General features: G+C 37.9%; 1 protein-coding gene across 15 annotated transcripts in view; it reads left to right on the forward strand.

The window, feature by feature from the left end:
• The window catches only part of arhgef37 (Rho guanine nucleotide exchange factor 37), a 236,463-nt gene that overhangs the window by 163,654 nt on the left and 54,581 nt on the right, over nt 1–18,228 (forward strand). For all 15 annotated transcript variants that reach the window (XM_087995405.1, XM_087995412.1, XM_087995410.1 and 12 more), the window contains 2 exons: nt 10,067–10,266; nt 12,236–12,366. In XM_087995405.1, the coding sequence (XP_087851531.1) occupies nt 10,067–10,266; nt 12,236–12,366 (331 nt within the window). The remainder of the gene's footprint in view (nt 1–10,066; nt 10,267–12,235; nt 12,367–18,228) is intronic.

Below are 18,228 nucleotides of genomic sequence, written 5' to 3' on the forward strand. Positions count from 1 at the left end.
ACTATTTACTATCGCCAACTTCAAATTTTAATTCCCGTCAACTATTTATATTACATGGACCCAGTTAACCAAACCAAGACGTCTGTCTGCTTTCATCACAACACACACTATTCCAAGCTTTTGGATTTTTACCTGGAGTTGAAGATCTTTGCTTCCAGACATCTTCAGGTGTGAGCTGTTTTGAAAAAGCTCACAGACCTCAAACATTTTTGAACCTGCATTTGTCTCCACAAATGCTGTCTGATCTGTTAAGTATTTGTCTTCTTTTCAGGTTTCCAACATCCATGCAAAATTTCTTTTTTGTGTTGCAGACTATAGTCTCTTTTTGTACTACAGTCGTTTCCTTCCTTGAATATGGACTTTGTTATTTGAATTGTTAATTATTGTATGTTCGAAGAACTCTGGAGCTTCAGTGCTTCCAAGTATATTAGTAAATAGGTACTTTATACAAAACTTTCCTAGTCGATGTGCCTTAAAAAGTAATCTGCAAATATTGTCATGTTAATTAATGGTGATGAATTGACAAGCTTAAATATTTACCATTAAAATTAAAAAATGTTATGAATAAATAACGAATTAGTATTTTAATATTTCATTGAAAATGTTAAAACCTGACAATGCCAATTTAAATGGTAAAGCAGGACACTACAGTGATACCGCATGTAAATAACCTAACAGTGCCTGAATTATGAAGTCATGCGTTCGGTATTTTAATAATGAGATCTACATTGCATTCGATTAGCCACTCTAATGAGTATCACAAAAATGTAATGACATTTTGTTGTAACTGTAAAAGATATGTAATAGTGAAAATCTATCATATGTACATCCCAACCTAGGCAGGCTAAGAGACTTACGTAAGATGATTGCTTTGAAAAATAACAGTTTGACTGAGGTGCTCATGCTGTTAACATTTTCGGAGATTGAAATTTTTTTACGGTAGTTGTCAATATGTCTACCTTTATTTGGAATGTTAAAAAATATGCATATGTTTTAGTTCAATTCATTCTGTTTCTATTTAAATGAGGCAAACATTAGGCCTGACCACTTTGCAGCTTTAAGGACTCGGATACAATTTTGTTGAATAAGCTGCAATACCAACAACATGACATTGTTGTAGTGTCCACAGCAACTACATTATATGGTAGATTTCCTATTTTCTGGATCTGTATTAATATGTATAACCAACACTTGCAGATCTTCTCTGCCTGGCTGTAATACAGTCAAATTCCCTACAAGTTTGAATTGCGATAGGTGAGGAGGTGGGAATGAATGATCTTATATGGGCAAAACTTTTAAAGGTGATGGCTATCAATTAAACAGAAGAAGTTGTTCAATGAAACACAGTCACTTAAAATAATGCCAGTTTTTCAGTAAAAACATTACTTCAAAAGCAATGATTTTTTAAATTATAAATTAGCTAGACAATTGAGAGGATCACAGAATTTTCATGCTGTGCTTGTTCACACAGTTTTAACTGTTCTCTTTTGCCTCATTTCATTTTTTGATTTTTACTGCAGATAATTTCTTGGGCAAATTGTTATTGGTCATTCCAATGAGTAGATGTTGAGCATAAGTTTTCCCATTGGAATCAGGTTCTAAAACGGACAACAATTTTTTTCATTATTCATTCATGGGGCCAACACTAACAAGACTAGCAGTTGTTGCCTATTCCTAACTGTTCTTGAGTGACTGAGTGGCTTGCTAGGCCATTTCAAAAGACAGTTAAGAGTCAACAACATCGCTGCAGTTCGAGAGTCATTAAGGGCAAACTCGGTGAGGTTAACAGATTTGTGGACATGAGTGAACCAGGTAGTTTTTTTAAGAACAATTGATGAGAATTTCATGGTCATCATTACTGAGACTAATTCCAGGTTTTATCAATTGAATTTAAATACCATCTCGTGCCTTGGTGGGATTTGAATTCATGGATTTCAACCCTTGCCTGTGGGTTACTATTCCAATGAGATTACCAATACTCACCATCTCTCACTGAAAAGACAGCCATGGCTTCCATCCCTACATGATCTTTAAAAAAATGAGCAAACCTTCATTCTCAAAGTTGCCAGGAATAAAGTGGATCTAGAACACGAGGTAGAGGAGGGAAAAATGGATCATTAAAATTATACTACTGCCCAGGACTTTTTAAATCCAAACCGTTTCACGTTTTGCATGTAATAGAAAAATGTTTCAATGCTGTTGTCTCTGTTCCTGCCACATTGCTGCTGGTTAAGCTTTATGAAGCTCCTAATTATCTTTTATTCCCATGAAAATATGAAGACGTCAGAAAACAGATCTTAAAGTGCTCCCTAATTACCTTGATCCACTTAATTAAAGACACAGGCAATTTCACTTTTCCATCTCCCCACCACATCATACACAATTTGTTTGTCTTTAGTGACACCATATATAACCACTCTGTCTAAGTCACTGCTACTCTGCCCCCAGTGCCCACTAGAGACTCGCAACTTGTCATTGTCCAGTTAGAGAGCATAATACAGAGGCAAGTAATTGGACAAATACAGGTATGAGTACTAATTGGCAGCCAGCAAAAGGGAATGCAGACCAAATGCGTAGAGACTGCAGTTCACCCCCACAGCAAACCAAATGCTAGCATCATGACCAACAACTATTTGACTTTCCATCATAGTCTGCTGCACCCAGCTTTCATCAGCTGGAATTGGATATCAATCAGGTTCTGCCCTTGCAGCTCAGCTTTGACATTCACAAAGAGAGCTTCCTACAGCTCAATGTCATCTTTCTCATCTTCCTCTGAAGATTATTCCTATTCTCTCGGTTCTTCAGCGTCAATTGCAATATCTCTTTGCCTGTTCCAGTTATGCAGAGCATAGCATGCCAGGATGGTGCAGCATCTCTGTCCAGACTGTATTAGAGGTCACCCCAGACTACTTCAAGCTGTGCAACCAGATCATGAGGGATCCTATCTTCTGCTCCACCATGGCCCTGGTTGCACCAGATGTTCCAACTTGTTGAAGGTGCTGTACATTACATTTGAAAGGGAGTACCTGTTGCACTCCCATCTTCTAATTCTAGAACCAAACAACCATGAAACTTGGAATGAATTCAGTACAGTGCATCGTCATACTTATATAACATATAATGCAGTAATGTTTCTCTTGTGCCACAGCACCCTTGGAAGTTCCATGGATGATAGAACATTTTTGGACAACGTTCACCTCTTTTTAAATCTTTGCTGTTAACTGCTACGTCGCTGAAATGAAAATTGTATAATGCAGTCTGCTATTGGCCAGTATTGACACCTAAGCACGTTCACTCTGTATAAACTACAAATAAGTGAATAACTTATTCAAGTGACATGTAGCTGGAGTTTGCAAACACCTACTTCATATTTTTGCCCCTTTAATTTCTTATGCCCAATTGATGTGGATCCCTTGTTTTCATTCATCAAGCTGACACTGTGCAGTGTCCCAAGTTTTTTTCTAGCTTGCAATTTGCATTTACAGAGCCACAAGTGATAGCAGGGAATGCAGCTGATTTTGGACACCGTTGGCCCCAGACTCCAGCTCATCACCAGATACTTTCCAGAACCTCTATGTCCCTATTTACTTTGCTTTCCCTCGACGGCCCATTCCCACCCATACCCTCAAGTGGAGATACACCAAATTGAACTTAATCTCCAACTGTCACCCGGAACCCTGACATTACACTTTAATGATACCCTGCTGTTTTACTCTGACTCTGAGAATACTATAGTGGTGATCACCACCTATACCCTGCTTCTCCAATGGTAGTCTACTGTCCCCTCTTACGCTAAACTGCATAAACAGCTCATGGCCATACCATTCGGCTCAGTGTGCCCTGTGCTTCTGATTGATGGTACTGATGTGTCCTGAGAAACAGTGCCCCTTCCTCCTCTTGACTGGACTGAGGATTAGCCCCCACTAATTTTCCAAAATGGCCACTTAGTTGAATAAGCGTGCTGTGTGTTTGGTGCATGGACAGCTGTCACATGCTTTAGGTGTTAGATTGATGTTTTGGTCTGCCGTGGAGCAATGTTGAGCTGTGTTTGTTACTTCTGGCTCAGGGGCATGCTGTTTGCCCATTCACAACAAATTTCTATCTTAAATAAAGTGACCATCACCACCCCCCCCCCCCCCCCCCCCCCACCCCGCCTCCCCATGCCACCTGCTGTAGTTCCTTTTGGTTTTGTGATATTATTCAGCTGAGAAATAGCTAGGGAATTGATGTTAGTGCTACATCCATTGGAGGTCAATGTCACTAGAAATTCAGTATGTAATTATTAAACTTTCCTGAGAGAATTGTTACATTAGGTGGAGAGCAGTGGGAAGAACAGTGGGAGTGAGAGCTGGAAATCATGGGGAGATTGGTGTAAAGATAAAATGATTTCTGGAGCAAAGGCAAAAAGCTGACAGAAAGCCATAACCATCAGGAGGAGGTAGTCACGTACAAAGAGAAAGTTGTCACGGGCAGTTGATTTCCAGAATGTTTCAATTTTGTGGCACACAGGAGTCATGACATGTCAATGTGAAATATTGAGGTAAAACCACAGATCTAATGAAAAATTATGTAATTAAGTAAAAATTAAGAGTTTTGTAAACAGGACTATTTAAAAATTAGCTATAATAAGGCATAACTAACATCTTCCTAGTTTGTTTTTCTCATCATCTTTTAAGTAGCCTTATTCAAGTATTGGCACAAACACACCACTGATTTTACAGACAATTGGTGAAATACTACAGATACCACTATCCCATCATCGAGTCACCCTTTACTTAAACATAGAGAGTCCTTGACACTGACCCAACTCCCTCAAGGCCAGCTTGCAGATTGCCAGGATGTCTGATACTCTTGTTTTTACCTGTCTGGATTGGACCAGATTAACAGTGCCAGTCGGGGGACTCACATTCTGTGAAGTTTACCTGGCTGATCTCATTACGATCACTACAGTAGGAAATATTTCACATAGCTCTCTGTGATTTTACTTTCATTGTACCATGGTATAAACTAGTAGGGAGGTAAAGCTAATGGTGTTACTGCTTTTACTGTCAACATTTCAAATGTCACACAAAAGATCCATGCTTTTTGTGAAAATTAGTAAAAATTACCCTTTTTACAGATTTATTTTCTTTCCACTCTTGAGAGTACCAACTTATGCTGAAATCTAACCCCGAGGATGGTGTCAGCCTTTCAACACTTAAGAACATAAGAAGTAGGAGTTCAGTAGGCCATTTGATCTTATTAGTCTGTCCACCAATCAATAAGATCATGGGTGATTTACCTCAACTCCACATTCCAACACTATTCCCATATTGTTTCCTTCCATTAGCGTCCAACAATCCATCAACCTTTGTCCTGAATACATCAATGACTAAGCACCCGTAGTTCTCGTGGGTAGGAGAATTTCAAAGATTTACAAGCTTTGATTGAACATGTTCCTCCTCTCACGAGTGACACTTCCTCTGCATTTCTAGATTCCTTTGTTAAACAAATATCCTTCCAGTGTTTATCCTTCCCTGTCAACCTGTTTAAGAATTTATGTTTCAATTAGATCACCTTTTATTCTTGTGAACTGTAGGAAATATAAGCCTATACATTCCTCATAAGACAATACCTTAATCCCAGAAATCAGTCCAATGATCAGAGATGCACACCTCCTGGAGAACTATATCTTATCTTCAAACAAATATATACAGTACTCCAGGTGATGTCTCACCAACACCGTACATGATTACACAAATACTTTTTTACTCCACTCCCTTTATAATAAAGGCTAATGTTTTCCTTAATTGATTTCTGCAGGTTAACTGCATTTTAATGTTACGTAATCCACCTGCAAAGACATGCCTCTGAATATTGTTTTCCCATTTCTTCCCATTTAAAAAAGTAGTGCCTACTTAAGTGGTACCTTTCACTAACAAGATGGTGCCATGACTCCATGCCTGTCACAAAGTTGAGCAATGTTGTGTATGAATTTCAATGCTGATGCAATGCCAGCTATGCAAACCATATAGAATCATAGAATCCCTACAGTGTGGAAACAGGCCCTTCGGCCCAACTAGTCCACACTGACCCGACAAAGAGCAACCCATACAGACCCATTCCTCTACCCAATTACTCTGCATTTATCCCTGACGAATGTACTTAGGTAACACATCCCTGAACACTATGGGCAAATTAGCATAACCAGTTCACCTAACCTGCACATTTTTGGATTGTGGGAGAAAACTGGAGCACCCGGAGGAAACCCATGCAGACATGGGGAGAATGTTGTCCCAGGACTTGGCTGATTGAATCAAACAGCATGTTCCATTCATTGTTTATAATAGTCAAAGTACAAAGTACTAAACCATTTGCAAGACCCAAACTAAATTGTCTCCTACTAGGTCTTCTGCTGTGATTGGGCAACATTTGTTCAATAATCCCACGTGATTAATATGCATGCTCACAACTGATCTAAAATAATCAATTCAGTTTGTAACATTGCTTGTTTATGCATGCTGGAAGTGACATACATTCATACGTAAGAAGCCATTCATGCAAGAGAAAGGAATATGTTCAAACTGTGCCTTCTTTGAATTACCCAGAAGCTTGGAGTGCCTATAGTTCACTCTCGTTTTCTCCAGGGCAACATCCACGCTAATTAGAGGTGACTTGGCAGCCAATCAGCACTCTTTTCTCCTGTGTGACCATTTGAAATTTGACATTCTTGGGTTTTTCCTGATGGGTGCAAGATGAAAGTGTTTGGCAACATGCCTCTATTTTCAGTGACATTTAAAGAATCTTTTGCTTTTCTTCTTTTCTTACCATTATAAATAACTATAGAATTCTTGATGTTACATATGCCTTGCTCTTGTCCAATCATTTTACCAGCCTATATCTCTGAAGTCTCCTGCATCTGCCTCACAGTTTAGTTTCTCAAGTAATTTTGCATCATAAGCACATTTGGGTACATTGTAAAGAATTCCCTCACAACTAATTGCTGTAGACCCAACCAGTAGTTTTTTGTAGTGACCAATAGTTACAGCCTGCTAAATCCAAAATGACCCATTCTTTCCTACTTTTGCACTATTGGATTTAACTATTCCAGTGCTCTGCTAGCAATTCTTCAACATTCTATCCTCAATAAAAAAGGTCATTCAAAATGAGTTTCTCCAGCACTTTCTGTTTTTATTTCAGACTTTCTTCATCCGCAGTGCTGTAATTTGTATTTTTGTCTGATAATTAAATTACACATGCTATATAAATACGAGTTGTTATTATTATTGTTTTGTTCCTGTTTTTCTCCACTTAACAATTCCCAATCAATATTAATGTATTACTACAATTCCATGGGCCGTAATTTAATGTAATAACATCCTGGAGGGCAGATTGCTCAGTTGACCCTTCCTCATATAAGAGTTTACTCATTGAACATTAACGGGCTGTTTAAACATAGGTAACATTAAAATTATTCTAATCCTGTCATCACCGACTGACTGTAAATATTTTCTTTCTGGCAAGGACAACTATCAGAAGCAGAGGCTCTGACTGATTCTCCACTTCCTTAACCTAGAAATAGTTAGGCCAATTCTAGCATTTCACCTGCTCCATATGTGAATGACAGTCGCTATGAAATTTGACTGGTGGCAGTGTAAACTAGTTAATAGCAAATTGGCAGCCCATTTTACACCACTTTGTGGTGTATCGTGTATCCCTTCTTTCAGGTAGGATGTTAAAATAGGCTGTGATTCACTTTGGATATTGCTTTTGTAACAGTTAGACAGCTGTATGTTTTCTGAGCACTTACTGAAAAGTCAAACTTTCTCATCATGATGTCACAGAGAGCCTTTTATCCTAACCTGTTCAGGGAGCTCTGATTTTTCGAGTTTATTACAATGCTTCGGAATCATGTACTTTTCTCATTTGCAAATATATAAATGAGGTAACATCATTGAGTGTAGATCTGGAGGGTCATGTTCTACCAGTGCAATCAAGAATAGGTAGGATTTTTAACCTTGCTAAACCACTTGGCTGAGTTCCGAATGTATGCTTCTGATTGTTCTCTCTTGTACCACCAAAGTGTAGGAGATAGTGACGATTGTTGATGCTGTAGAGTCTTAAAGTTGATAAAGTGTGACACTGGAAAAGTACAGCAGGTCTGGCAGCATCCGAGGAGCAAGAGGGCATAACCCTTCACCAACCCTGATGATGGACTAAGTCTGAAATGTCAACTGTCCTGCTCCTCAGATGCTGCCTGACATGTGTGTGTTTTTTCCAACACTGGAATTTATCGACTTTGACTCTCCAGCATTTGCAGTCCTCACTATCTCCTAGTTACTTCAAACCATACTGCAAAGCCTCTTCCAAGGATGCCCACTCTGAAGAGATTTTCTCCTCCCTCTACAAAGTTCTCAGTGAGTCTCTCTCCGACTGCAACCGCCCAGTCCTGATGAAGGGTTATACCCAAAATCTTGCTGCTCGGATGCTGCCTGACCTGCTGTTCTTTTATCAGCACCACCAATGTGTGCAATACCTATCTTTACAAAAGTTGTAATTTCTAACAGTATAACTTACTGCCAATGAAGTCATGTCTCCAGTTCACATTTCAAAGAAACAGTGAGGTGGAGCATAACATAAACTTTTCCCTACTAAGAACTGCCTTCTATCGTGCTTGTCTGTTGCTGCATGGCTATTAGGTCAGGATACGCCAATTTTATTTCAGACCTGCATACATTTAAGGGAGTATCATTAGTGATACTACATAAAAAATTCAAATTATTAAATATAACAGCATTATTTTTCAATCTAGATCACAAACTTCTTCAAAAAACACTAAAAATGAAATGAACCTTTAGTTTACAATTTTCAATTCTCCTTGAAAATGTAATAATCCTTTATTTGAATACGACTGATGATCGAATAATTATCTGACTTCAGTCTTGCACTGCATCTTTTGAAACTGACTTCTAGCCTGGATAAATCTGTAATTTAATGGTGGTAGGATGGAAGAGGTTAGAGGAGATTTAGATTCTATACTATCATTGAAGTCTGCCAGCCACAATTTCAGTCAGTGTCACTATTTCTATTTTCAAGATGTTTCATAGTAAACAGTTATAAAGTAGAAGGTAATAGCTCAAGGACAGAATGAAACACATGGTAATGAAACACATGGTGATGAAAGTGCCTCAAAATTCAGCCTTGCTTCATTAAAGCGCCTTATGGTAAGGTGACCATGGAATGTTCAGAAGTGTCAGGGCATGAGCTGTAATATTAAATATATTATTTTTGTATTAAGATGTTGTTAGGTTGTTTTAGTTGCCTCCATAGGTGCATCAATGCACTTTGTAACTACTGTTTTGGGAAGCCTTGAGATTCCAAACTGTACTGCAGAAATCCAACAGTGTCTCTCCATTTAGTTTTGACCAAACACACTTGTATACATCATGAGGAAGCACTGTGTTACTTAACTCAGCCTTTGATAATGTTTATATCTTAAGTACTTTCATATTTTCAGACATGCAAAATAAATAAATGTTTAAGAGTAACATTATAATGATAATACCAACTGCAGAGACACAGGATTAGAGTGCTTGGCAGTGGTGGAGATAAGTATTTTTTCTGTATAGGTGGAACAGCACCAGCAGCACAAATCAGAAATAGCAAGGTACATCAAATATGTATTTTCAAATTTGTGATGGTTTTGACTCATTTGAGTCTTATTGTGTAGTTACGGACTAAGTTGTCTGGAGTAAATATTATAACAAAAATGCCAAAGAAATGCAATTTCTAGAAATCAGAAACAGAGAAGAAGTTTACAAATGCTGCCAAACCTGCTGAGTTTTTCTAGCAATTTCTGTCTTTGTTAAATATTAAAACCCTGTTGCATGCTGGAACCACACTCAAAACGTAAATTAGATTTTTTATCAACATAAATTGATATAAGTTGAGAGGTTATCTTGCATAATCTCATAAGTGAGAGCAGTAGGGTCATAGCATGAAATGCCACGTTATAACTGGATATGATATTGGAGCACCAGTAAAGAAAGAGCTGATATGAAATTCCTTTTTTGACTTTTTCCAAAAGATCTCACACGGGGGCCATTACATTGACTTTCTTCTTAGTGACACCCGTTCAGCGGATTGGTAAATATCCATTACTTTTAAAAACTATACTGGAAAATACAGCACCATCTGATGAAGGTTACACTGCACTAGAAAAAGCTACAGTGGCGATGCAAGAAGTAAATTATAATATCAATGAATACAAGAGACTAAAGGAAGTAGGTAAGTGCTGTTCTCAGGTAATAGCCTGAAAGTGTTTAATGTTAAACTTGGATTAGGTCCGTGCAATGTGATGGTCACATACAGTCTTTGGATTGAGGCAGTTTAATTCTATACTAGCCTTTGTGGGACACAGCTATATTCTGTACAACTCCACAGATTATTATGTACAATCATAGCATTTTATAGAAGAAAAGGTAACTTTTCACGACAAGTAATTTGAAATATTCTTATTGCTGTCATACAGTCAATGTCCTATCTTCTACTGCCAAAAATTAGATAGGCCCTAAACACATTATAGATAAAGCCTGATTAGTGGCAGTGAGCTAGCACAAATAGCCCTTACTCTGTGCCACATACTGGCTGATGTGGCAGATACCATAACGTTTCAGCAGTGACAATGAGGACAATATCAAGGTAAGAATTATCTTATGCTTTTACAGCTTGTATATTTCACCTCTGAAAGTGACCACATGCTCGTTTATCTTTTATCATAGGTAGAGTAAAGCTATGTGTGAATCTTTTATTGTTGTTGTCAATATTGTTGTCATCTTGTAGGCTAGGTGCATGCAGCTTTTAATAATAACTGCTTATACTTGCCTAGCTGTTTAATTAGGTGAACTATCTCAAAGTACTCCACAAAAAGTTAATTACTTACCAAAAAGAGGTTGGGAGAAATGAGAGAGATGTCAAAGGTATAATTGGAAAATGCTGACATAGTGGGAATTTTAAGACTAGTAATTCAGTGACAGGATAATGTTCTGGGTATATGGGGTCAAATCACACCATATCAAATAATGAAATTTGATTTCAATTTTTAAAAAACGCAATAAAGTAAAAACTAGCCAAATGACAACCATGTAATCATTATTGATTGTTGTAAGAATGCATCTGGCCTAATGGTAACCATGCAAACATTGCTGATTATTATTAGAAGCCCATCATGTTCACAAATGTTATTTAAGGAAGGAAATCTGCCATTCTCACCCAGTGCAGGCTACATTTGACTCCAGACCCACAGAAATGTGGTTGACTCTTAACTGCCCTCTGTAAAATTAGGATTAGGCAAAAAAATGCTAGCCTAGTTAGTGACACACGCATCCTTGAAGGAATTTTAAAACATCTCAAGGTCAATAATTTGCCTTCAGTTTTATGAGGTTTCGTTTTAGCAAACAGCATCATCTGTGAAATCTTACCAAGTCTCTTCTCAAGGGACGTAGTAAGGACTTAGAGGATTTCACAAACACCGATAGCAATTTTGAAATCACTGAGCTGAAGCAAGGATCAGGAAGAAGAAAATCAAAATACAGTCACTGTCGGCAAAAAGAAAATGACTGGGTGATTTTGACTCGAGTGACGTTGATCCACAGGTCACGCAGAAGTCAGATTGAAGGAATGGGCACAGGGAATGAAGAAAAAGTGAAAAAGTGGATCATGAAATGCACAGTGATGGATCTTAAAGGAGCAAGCATGGTTAGAACTGAGGCAGGAGGTAAAAAGAAGAGAAACCAAGGCACAAAGATGTGTTCTCTAGGGTTAAAGTAATAAAACAGTTTTGTAGTTAGGCAGAAAGTGAGCAGTTACTAAGTAAGGAGAGTTAATTAGTTGATTCAGGTAAGGGACGAAATGGTTGGGATAAGCAGGAGAGAAACTGAAGAAAGCATGAACTGTTCATGAACTTTGTGAATGGATAAGAAAGTTGCTTCTGAAACTTTAACAAATCTACCGTGTGAAGTTCAGAATTACTATGAAATCTACCTGATGTATCAATAAGGAAGATCTGGTACAATAGAAAAGGACAGAGTGTAATAGAATGACATTGGCAAAGACCTAGATCTGACAACTTTCCGTAACATTCCGATAGTAGTTCTATCAACAAATATGCATTATCTATTAGAATTTAGACCAGTCAGATGCAAGTACCAGATATCATTTCATTTTAATGTTATAATATTTCTTTCAATTTCAACAGTAATGAAATACAGCAAACAAGAAAATCTTTCATTAAGGGATACAATAGGCAGAATAAACAAGCATTCCATTGCAAAGAAGGCATCCAGGCTCAGCCAAGCTATTAAACATGAAACAGGAATCCTTCCAAAAGTAAGTTCTTTGCTCTGATGTTAATTGCCTTTATGAGAAAAAAATACAAGTTTCCTTTGTGTTCTACAATTAAAACCATTGTGTTGGCTGTTGGCAATACTGTAATTACTGTGAATATGCCGCACATCCCAAGTGTCAATCTAAACTCAAAGAAATTGGAGTTATTTGGATGGTGCATAATAATATGAATGCGGCCTAGTTTGCCATCTATAGATTTCAGGTTTTTAGTCCTTCTAAGAAAAATACAGTGATATTTGTGAAGTAGGGTAAAAATTAAGGCGAGCAAATTATAATATGATTCACTCAAATTAAAAGGGGACTCAGAAGTGATGGTAAAAGAAGAAACTTTTTTTTCTAAAAAAAACTTTGGGCTAAATAATTTTTTTTAGCTCAGAGTCAGTTTCACCGAGTTTCGTGGATTAGGGTTTTCAGAGGTTATGGACCCCACAGGTCTGTATCCTGTACATGTTTGTGTAATTTTGCCCTCTAGAAGTCATATATTAGTTAGTATTGTAGCTGCCTCTCTTACAGGCCATAATACTTATGCCGCCCACTCCAGGTATGGTCATGGCCATCTTTTGTTCCCATGATTTTCAACACAATAGAGGATGACAATGAGTACTCTTTCAGCAGTGGTTTCCACCCTCTGGTTTTATGTATTTATGAGGCCCCAAACATTTAGATACCTTTCTTGATAGTCCTTCCCATGATAAAGAGTGTGGCTTTTAATGGTTTTGCCTTTTAAACTTATGGACTGAAATGAAAAAGAACTGTTTTTAGAAGTGTTTTGCAAAGATTGTTGTTTTGCAAAGCATGCAACCTGACATTCATGGAAAACATTGCATAAGCAGCTGCTTGAACAAGCAGTCATTAAAATTTAGGTTGCAGACAAACTGGATGCAAAGGGCTCTGCGTTGAGATGGAGCATGATTGATGTATGAACTAGTGAGCAGTTATCATTAACACAGGCCTTTTTGCCTACCAAAACCTGTGAGATTTGTTCTTGGGTAATTGAACAGCTTGGGTGAGACACGAGATACAGAGAAGTGATCAAATCTCCACTAGCTCAGGAATGGTCTGTCTGTTCTCAGCAGTCAAAACCCACTTAAGCAGTTGCTACAAGTTGTGGCTTTTCAAGTGATATATTCAGTAGTTCTGATTGTAGATGATGTTATTAACAGATAAATAACAAAGAGAGTCCAAATACTTTTGAAAATATCCTAATAGCTTTTGGTAATTACTTCAATATAAGAACAAATAGGCAAGATTTGAACAAGCAAGATTTAACAGAAGACTTCAGCTTCCAGGAGAATCCATAAACGAATTCATGAATTACCTCTAGTGATTAGTGAAATAATGAATATGGTGCTTTGTAATTAGAATTCATTAGAGACAGAATTGTTGTTGGCATTCTTGGTGGAACCTTGTTAGTTTTCTAATAAAGCAAAGAAGATTTAACTTAGGAGATAGATTTTCTGGCTAAGCTTGTTGCAGAAGTCAGAGGAAAGCACCACTTCATGGCAGAAAGAGTATATTAACCTAAAGGGATATGGACACTCTGAAGAGGCACATGATAAGCTTACACAGAGAACGAGTCAAACACTTATTGATAAAAATTATTGTCCTCTCTATGGGACAACAAAGCACAATGCCCAGTTATCACAATGGTACATTTGCAACACTTTAGCTCACTTCCAGACGATGTGCAGAAGTAATACATAGAGGTCTACTCCCCACAAATTGAGAAAGATAACTACACTTAATCTGGTTCCTCCATTCAGAGAAAAACAATCCTGAGACATTCGAAAGGGAATCCTTATATTCCACATAAGGCAGATATTGTTTACATTATGGAACATCATCTTGATTATGTGCTTGATACAGGAATAAGCATCATTGTCTTGTCAGAACAGTCATGATGGCAGAAGCGACACCCTACAAAGATAAGACTGTATGGTGTAGCTGAAATAGCTACACCATTATAATGCAATGCACATAAGAAAGTTTATAATGGGAACATTTTTCACACTAAACTAGTCTTAATTTTGAACATGTTTACATATGCTGACCTGCGCTTCATAGGAGGAATTGGAGGAGCTCAATGACTTGCAAGAGAGTAAATGTCCAGAAGAAAGCAGCCAAATCAGATTACTTATGTTGACATAAGAGAGCTGTTTAACATTGCAAAGGTGGGCAAGTCACAGTCCTCATGGGACTAGTGGGAATATTCAGTCCTCTTTGTTCAAAACAGAAAAGTCAGTGTTAGTAACACAGCTAGCGTTGAGTAAGCAGCAATCTTTCAATGACCTGACTGAGAATTTGAGGAAGTTTACTTCACCAGTTAAACAATTAGAATGGCAAGTGCAGACATCTAACTTGAGAAGCAGTTCAAGGGAGATAACTCATATGATTCCATGAGAGCCAAAGAAATGTACACAGATCCAGAAAATGGTCAAGAAGAGGAAACTGCCTACTGTAAGCATCTAGGCCACTGCAAGTAAAAGACCACCTCTTCCAATTAGAAACGATTGTCCAATTTAGAAATTCAGGATACTACAATGAAGTAAATACTTACTTCAACAGAGAAGAGTTCTGAAGAAGGGTAACTGGAGCTGAAACATTAACTCTGATTTCTGTCCACAGAACTTTTCCAGCAATTTCTGTTTTGTTTCGGATTTCCAGCATCTGCAGTGTTTTTTGTTTTTTCCTCTTCAGTTGATACTGTGCAGTAGTGCTCTTCGGTTACTCATACAAAATTCCAAACTCAAAGCCAAGATAAATGAGGGTTAGTGGCAGCAAACTACTTCAAAACAACCTTTACCCAGTAATGCATACCAGCAGAAGTAGCAAACATTACAAAGTACCAAGAGTGGTCATCTGAGAAAACACCACACTTATCATTTTAATTAGAATGGGACTATGAAAAAACAGCATTCCAGAATAAATTTTCAGTACAGAACAGTACAGTAGACAATGCCTTAATCTCCAAGTTCATGCATGGGAAAATTAAAAAGAAAAGTATGGTTAAGATAAATACATTGACATTGACATGCTTTCGATCAATTCTTAAACCTTTACTGTTGATTTATCCCATTAAATTTTGAAATCAACCTTTGATTGTAACAATGAGATTTTGTGTCGCATTGTGTTCTTATGTTCTTATCCCAATTAAGATTCTCACATATACAACCTAGTTAATTATGTTTTAGAATTTTTGCAAGTAGAAATAAATAAAATGATATTTGATTCTAAGCAGTTCTTTGTCAAGTGAATCCTGCAGCATATGGTAATTAATTCATATTAAACTTGCTTTATTTAAACATGGTGAAATTGGTGTATACCAGACACATAACTACATTGATTAATTTTGAAAACATTCCTCTTATCTAGCTGCCAATGGACGGGCAACACTTTCATTAGAGGTGGAAAAGAAACAATTAAATGCACTAGACAGTGTCTTTTACTGACAAGGAAGGTCACTTTCAAAATCATTTTGATAAAGCACTCATGCTTTGCACTCAGTGCTAACCTGGACCAATTTCAATGCATTTGGCATCGGATTTCCTATCCTGTGAATCTCATCAGCATTTGATATTTGGGTACTCTTGTAGGGCACAGCGTAGGCTTTCTGGGCTATCACCATACTCTCACAGATTTTAACTTGTGATGACAAAATAATTTTACAGTCCCTCTTGGGAGAGCTCCCAGCCCTGCCATGTTTTTACCATTCTCCCAGACCTCCCCCTTTCTGAGGATGAACAATCAGTCCTCAGCAAAGGCCTCAACTTCATCCTACTACACTGCCGGAATAATGAGTTTGACTCGCATTGCAATATTTCCCTCCCCACTACTATCTGCATTTCAGAGAGACCATCCCCTCTGCGACTCACTTGTCAGGTCCAACCCCCTCACCCCCCCACCCCAATCCCACCACCACCACCACCATCCCACACCCCACTCCCGGCACCTTCCCCTGCCAATGCAACAAGAGCAAAACCTGCACCCACACCTCCACTCTCACCTCCATCCAAAGCCTCTAAGGATTCTTCCACATCTGACAGGAATTTCCTGCATGTTATCTTCTGTGTCCGTTGCACCCGATGTGGCCTTCTCTACATCAGGGAGACAGGACGCCAATTTACGGACTGTTTCAGAGAACACCCAGGACACCCACACCAACCAACCCCACTGCTCCATGGCCAAATATTTTAACTCCCACTCCCACTCCACCAAGGACAAGCAAGTCCTGGGCCTCCTCCATCGCCAAACCCTAACCACCCAAAGCCTAGAAAAAGAATGTCTCATCTTCCATCTTGGGACCCTGCAGCCACACGAGATCAATGTGGATTTATCTCTCCCCCCCCCCCAGCCCACAAGCTTCATTCCTGCTGAAGGGCTTATGCCCAAAGCATTGATTCTCCTGCTCCTCAGATGCCACCCAACCTGCTGTGCTTTTCCAGCACCTCACTCTCAAGTACTTCTTGGGAGTAGAGCATCAAGCTCAATCTTCATTAGTTTACCTGGAGGCTGACTCCTTTCCTCACCTTCTCATCAAATTCTATCAGGAAAAAGGAAAACTTTTCATTATTTTTGTCATTACGTCCTTATTCACTTTGCCCTTAAATGCATCAATGATATTCATCTCAACTACTCCTTGTGAATTGAATATTTAATAAATCCCCCCCATAATTTTCTTTTGAATTTACCAGTGAGTGTTATAGTAATGACTCCTGGTTTGATCTCTATCACAAGGAGACCAAACTTTTCAATGCTTACACAATCACATTTAAAGATCACTATCAGCTCAACATCAGCTTTCCGCTTTCTAGAGAAAAAAATACTTCTTTGCTGAGCCTTCCTTTTTCCCGCATCATCTGTGCACATCATTTTTGCACCTTCTTTAATTCCACCAAATCCTTCATGTAATGTGTAATATAGAACACAAATGTTATGCAGAAATAGGTTATGATCATAGTCAAATCCCAGAATGAAATATGGCTTGATAATTTTTTTGAAAATCCAAATATGATACACAAGGCTGCAGATTTGGTTTTAACAAAACAACTGCAGTTTATTGCACAAAATTGAAATAAACTAAACCAAACCAAGTAACTAATCAAAACAAAATCCCATCTACTCCCAAGTTTCATCTCTTCAAAGTTATAAAAAAATCCAGAGAAGATTTTGTTCCCGGTCCAATCTGAAGGTCTGACTTAACTGCTTTTTCTAAGTTCCTGGCCTGTGACTTGTGAAGTCTTTTTCCTGGAATTGTCGCACAACCATAACTTGAGATTTTCCCAATGTTTAAATAACCAATACAGATTGCTCACCAAACAGTACTAGTTTGGAAGTTTCACAAACTGAACTCTTTCACTGAGATACTTTATTTCTTTAAGAGTTGTGAACAATGTCTTTTTGTCAGAGAGACTATACCTGCATCTGAACCCAGTCAGGTCTCCGAACTGAATCCAAAAGCTTTTGGATTACGTTTAACAAAAAAGATCATAGGTTCTGCTAAAGTGAATGGATTAGTGTTTTTTTTTTCTCTCCTATCATAACACTGCACAGTATAAACAAACTTCCGTTAATGCTTCTGGAGGCTTTGCAGTAACCTGTTATCTGAAATATAAAACCAATAAAACTGTATTAAAATAATTTACAATTATGGTTTCAGAAGGACTGACCCAGTTAATTTTAAAATATTTTTCACACAAATACACCAATATCCATATTCTCTTGGTTGAAACTTTAAAAAATTAGATATTGCCTACATAAATCACTCACCTTTCATCACAATGTGAATGCAGTTTGCTGGAAGGGCAAAAAGGATAATTTCACCAAAGACTATACTGTCAACATGAG

The sequence above is a fragment of the Chiloscyllium plagiosum genome, unplaced genomic scaffold (genome assembly GCF_037043375.1).
Source record: "Chiloscyllium plagiosum isolate Xiang-an unplaced genomic scaffold, Cpla_swu_hap1 HiC_scaffold_16, whole genome shotgun sequence".
NCBI classification, from domain to species: Eukaryota; Metazoa; Chordata; class Chondrichthyes; order Orectolobiformes; family Hemiscylliidae; genus Chiloscyllium; species Chiloscyllium plagiosum.